Genomic DNA, 5792 nt, shown 5'->3' with positions numbered 1-5792 from the left:
TGTGTGTGTTTGTCAAACATAGGTTTTCTAGAGAATGCCCACTGGCTGTTATGCGTTTTAAATCCTCATGTTATACATTATCTTAGTTTGGCGCTAGCTGTTCAGGTTTCTGTTGGTATTTTAGATGGCCTTTCTGCCATTGGTTGGCTGATGTACCTGTCACATAGTCCTGGTGAGTGTGCATGTGTGTTTATTCTTCCCCTCTGTTAGCGTGGGGTAACCTGAAGTGTGTTTCCTTATACAAATACACACAGTCTCCTCTGTTAGTCACTTGCCCTCTGTCTCACCCTCTTCACTGTGGTCCTGAACCCAGGAGCACTGCACAACATCACCCATCTGATGACAGCTACCGTCATTCAGGGGTAAACAAGCACACGCACAGATAAGGTGCACATATATAGGGTGGTAAAAGTAAGTTGGTTGTGAAAATTTCTCTCATCAACCCACCTTGTAAAAAAAAAAACTCTTTCTCTCTCTCTCTCGCTCTCTCTCCCCCTCTCTCTCTCTCTCTCTCTCTCTCTCACACACACGCACACACACACACACATGATCGTGAGTCACTGTTGTTGTGTCATCTATGTTTAGTCTGATGTGATTCAACTGACCTTGTGAACCCGTAGTCAGAGTTAGTCTTGGCAGACTCTTTCACCCGCGCTTTCTGAGACAGGATGAGTCTAACAGGTAACGATCGCTGACAGGTAATGCTTCAGCGAGAGACAGAAGTGCTGTCTCATGGATGAACGGGGGATGAAAAGAAATAAAGAAAAAGAGATTGCTGTGAAACAGGTGAGGTGAACCAACGCTCAGAGCACTTTTTGCATATGCTTCCTCACCTGTCAATCATTTTAGCTCCTGCTACTGTAGAGAAAGACCGTGAGAGAGGGAAAGTTTGGCATTTTGCATCTTTTTAAAAGAAATGAAAACACCGATAACTTTTTAAAATATATTTTAATATATGTTTATTTTTTTATTGTTATATTAAAATGTTCTACCAATCAAAAGTTTAGTGCTAGTAAGATAGTTAAAATAAAATTTATACTTTTCAGCAATGACGAGTTAAATTAATTGAAAGTGACATTACAAACATTTACAGTGTTAAAAAGATCAAATAAATGCTGTTCTTTTACACTTTCCATGCATAAAAACACTGAGAGTATACATCACGGTTACCACAAAAATATTAAGCAGCACAACAGTTTTCATCATTGATAATAATAAGAAATGTTTCTTGAGCATATTACAATGATTTCTGACGAGTCATGTGACACTGAAGCCTGGAGTGATGTCTGCTGAAAATCCAGCTTTGTCATCTCGGAAATAAATAAATTTTGATATAAATTAAAATAGAAATAGTCATTTTAAATTGTAATAATATTTCACAATATTAGTGTTTTACTGTGTTTTCGATCAAATAAATGCAGTTTTCATGAGCATAAGAGACTTCAAAAACATTTTCAAAAAATCGTACCTATCACAAACTTAAATGGTGGTGTATATTTTAAAATGTTTATGTATATTATTATTATTATTGTATTAAAAAAATGATGCACGCAGAAACATCATTGCAAAGCAAATATAATTTTGTCCTGCTGTTTCTGATTCTGGCTTAATCATTAGTGTTTGTAAGATTGAGTCAGCAGCATAAGTAAAGAATAGATTTGACCTCTGACATGAAGGGAATGAATGTATATTGATTTGTTTAAGCGCTGGCTAAGAGCTTGTCCACAGGATTGGTAGTACAGTTTGATTCCTTTATTTTCATTTCAAGATAAGAGCAGTTGTTTCTTTATTGAGGTTACTCAGGGATCCATTAAGAGCCAGAGTTGCTGTGCAACCCTAATGTGGTTTTATGCTGCCATATTTGTGCCAGTCATAAATGTATTACTTAATAATCACTCATGAATATGCTTGTGTACAATACTAATTTATGATTGTTTGAGATGCAGAAAGTTATGGGAAAAATAATTGCATTAAAAAAAATGAAGCCTTACTGTATTGTGCGGGCATTGTCTTGCCTTATGCCATGACTCTTAATCTCATTTACAATTCTTCATATTCAAATTTCACATCCTGGTTATGAGACACTCCAGGACTAAAAATGTTTTATCAACATGTCTTCATTCAGTATAATTCAAATATCTTTAAAATTGTTCGCAAATTGTAATGCTTTTGCCCATTGTAACGTTATCACTTACAGTAGTTGTGGTTTCTGTATATAAAGTACACAACCATTTAAAATGCTGCATTTTCTACATTATTAAAAATACAGTAAAAACAGCAATATTGTGAAATATTATTTCACTTAAAATGAACTTTTCTATTTTGATATATTGTAAAATTTGATTTATTCCCGTGATGGCAAAGCTGAATTTTCGGCAGCCATTACTACAGTCACATCATCCTTCAGAAGAGATCGTTCTAATATGCTGATGCGGTGCTTAAGAAACATTTCTCATTAATATCAATGCTGAAAACAGTTGTACTGCTTATTCTTGTGGAAACCATGATACTTGTTTTTAAGATTGTTTGATGAATAGAAAGTTCGAAAGAACAGCCTTTATGTGAAATAGAAATCTTTTATTCCATTATGAAGGTCTTTACTGTCACTTTTGATTAATTTAATGCATCCTTTTAGAATAAACGTTGACATTTCTTTCAAAACAAACAAACAACAAATACTGACTACTGATCCCAAACTTTTGTATAGTGTATAGTATAACGTTGTTGAGCATAACTGACTGACTGACCGAAACTGATTTTGTGTGATTTCTAGTTTGAAGTTATAAAGCGACTGTGTTGTTTGTTTGCAGACTCAGCTGCTGTTGGCTGTGGTGGAGGACGAGAACACGGCACAGGAGAACAGAAGAGAGATGGCAGACATTTTACTGAATGCCCTGACGGACAGACAGCAGCACAGACAGACATGGAGGGACAGGTATGTGCCTGTGTGCTAAACTCTTGTGTTTAATGTCACATCTTCAGTGAATTGTATAGAAGCAAGGTTTTTTTATATTAGCAGGAGGACAACGCTTCAGGCCGAGAGAGTTCACACAAACACACGCATACACGTGTGCTGATAGCCCATTGACTTGCTTCCTCTGAGATAAGGGCGACTGAGAGACATATCCCATTTGTTCCGATAACACAGCGAACCAGCCGTACACACACAGATACGCATACCAACACACTAGCACACACTCCTCCTTTCTCTTGCTTTATTACTTCCCATCAGACTACTGTGTGTGCGTGTGTGTGGTAATCTGTCTTCATTCAGATCAGACCATTAGTCAGTATGGCCTGAAATAACTAAATTTCCCCCTTGAAATTCTTGCATCTTAACTTTAAGAAAAATAAGGACTCCTCCCTGTCTTCTTGTTTCTGTAAAGTGGCCCCTTTAAGGGGGTCGTCCCCTCACTTTGACCTCAGAGTGACGCCCAGGGCTGCTGGTACCTGTAAACAGTGCTGATGTTTTGCTAAAATTGCGTTCTTAAATCAGATGATGAAAACTATGGACCAGACCAAGATTAATTTGTCAGATGGCGTCAAGGACACAAACACACACACTTTTAGCCCTGTGTAGTACGGTATAGTAATTTGGTATGTTTCTTCTACATAATGTTTTTTTTTTTAGTTAATTAGGTGCAGTTGTTAACTTATCCACTTTATCCAACATTGTTTTATAGAAATTTGCAAAAATGTGAATGTTGTCATATGATAGCGCTGTACCAAAATGGAAAAATTGGAAATCGAATTGCTGTGTTTTTCCCCCCTCACACTGTTTATAGTGGCCAATATTGTATTTACTATGATACAAATGCATTTACTATATGCATATATAACACAATTATATGATACAGTATGATTTCTTATTTTCAGTCAAAAATTAAAATGGAAATGTTTTATGGCACAGGTTAGCTAATCCAATTGACAACAGTGAAAATATTCAGAATCATTGTTTTTAAGGTTTTAAAAAAATAGGTTCACTCAATTTTAGTTTGTAGGAGTTCCAAGTGTTTAATGCATTAAAAAAATGATATATATATATATATATATATTCAAGGAAAAAAAATATTTTAAAGGAAAAAAACGTTTTTGGACCATTTTCCATTGTGTTACAGAGTTACCAATAATAATACTTTCTTTATCTTTTATATATGGTGTCGTTCAAAAGTTTGGGGTCAGTAAGATTTTTATTTGTTTATTTATTTAAGAAATCATATATGAAGGAGTGTTTCTTGAGCACCAGATCAGCATATTAGAATGATTTCTGATCATGTGACACTGAAGACTGGAGTAAAGGCTGCTGAAAATTCAGCTTTGTCATCACAGGAATGAATTACATTACAAAAAAAAAAAATCTTACCAATCCCAAACTTTTGAACAGTAGTGTACAGTTTTTTTTCTTTCTATTATATTTAAAAAAAAATCTAAAGTGGAGAAATATTTCACCGTTAGAACAATTTGTACCTTGTAGTCTTAGTTTCTTCTCACAACTGAACAAACTGAGCGGTTACACACACAGTAACCTGTACAACACATTTGCACACTCGATCACAGCCACGGAAGTTTATTTCATCAGACGGAGCAGTGTGATTAGATAAAGCTACCTTCACTCCTCTGTGTGCACACACTGCAATGTGTTTGAACTCATCCCTTTCCACTATCACTTCCTGCCTCCCTTCTGGAGCGAGATAACGTCACTCTTCGAAACATCAGGCACAGGTCTGTAAAGTAGCTGTCAACAAATCGCATTTAGGGAGGGGAGGCAGATAGCTAAGGTTAAGACACTCTGTTAAGACAAAAATGAACTCATAGCTGATAATATCACCTCCGACACGAGCTGATAAAGCTCACCTGAATGCAGTGATGTTTTAGTACTATTATTATGACAGACTGTTATAACAACTATCATGACTCACAGAGCCGAACACAAACATCCATTTCTGACCACTCTTCTTGAAAGGAAACTTCTTGGAGCAGCGTGCTAAATCATGTCACTTATTTTGCCGTGAAAGGTTGTGATTGTTTTATTAATTTAGTATGCAGCAGGCCCGCTCCTCACATTATGCCTTTCTTTTGTCTCTGTGTCTGTGTTTTGAGTGGTAAAAACCGGGTGATGGATGGTTGGCGCTGCAGGCTCATAAACATAAGCACAGCGAGCTGATTGATTAAAGCTTTTATTGTCTTACAGACATTTGCTTTGTTAAACAGTAGAAGGAGTGCTGCAGACTGTGGGGCCTCTGGACCTGCTTTCAGCTATCTGAAGTTACCCTGAGGGACAGAGATGCTAAATGTGACTGTAGGCTCCTCCTGTTGACTTATGGGTACTCAGGCTTATTAACTTACCTAATGCACTCAAGCAGGTCACCTCCAGACATTTTGGCTCTTTATTTTAACCTCGTTTGATGGACTCATTTTGGTCGTTTACTTTTTGTTTTGCTCTTGCCGTTTGAAAATGACAAGACAGGTACTGTGGTCACCCGATTTTTTTTACTAGATTCTTTTACTAGACTCTCTGGTTTTCCCATAACACACAACATGTGGAATTTAAATTTGGTAATTAAACAGTGAAGCAATAAGTAATAAACAAAAATGTTTTTATCTTAAGCTGCTATAATTTTTTTCCAGTGTGCACTGCATTTCTATTTATTATTTAAAATGTAATAAATTAAAGTTCCCATTCTCCAACATTTTATTTTGATATTTCTGCTGTAATTAATGACAACAGAAACCAGGAGTGTTAATATATTAACCATGATTAATTTTTATTCAAAATTGACCATTATTTTTTT

General features: G+C 36.0%; 1 protein-coding gene across 3 annotated transcripts in view; it reads left to right on the top strand.

Annotated features, from left to right (window-relative positions):
• LOC107696699 (alpha-ketoglutarate-dependent dioxygenase FTO-like) overlaps positions 1-5792 on the top strand; it is a 157760-nt gene that overhangs the window by 69262 nt on the left and 82706 nt on the right. The window contains exons 8-9 of one of the 3 annotated variants that reach the window (XM_016497162.1): positions 2811-2935; positions 3020-3477. In XM_016497162.1, coding sequence (XP_016352648.1) covers positions 2811-2935; positions 3020-3077 — 183 coding nt within the window. In that variant the 3' untranslated portion in view covers positions 3078-3477. Of the gene's footprint in view, positions 1-2810; positions 2936-3016; positions 3478-5792 lie in introns of those variants that run through there. The other 2 variants (XM_016497161.1, XM_016497160.1) reach the window with 2 other exon arrangements.

This window comes from Sinocyclocheilus anshuiensis, unplaced genomic scaffold (genome assembly GCF_001515605.1).
Source record: "Sinocyclocheilus anshuiensis isolate Anshui unplaced genomic scaffold, SAMN03320099.WGS_v1.1 scaffold354, whole genome shotgun sequence".
Lineage (NCBI taxonomy): Eukaryota > Metazoa > Chordata > Actinopteri > Cypriniformes > Cyprinidae > Sinocyclocheilus > Sinocyclocheilus anshuiensis.
This window is presented reverse-complemented; position numbering and strand designations above follow the sequence as displayed.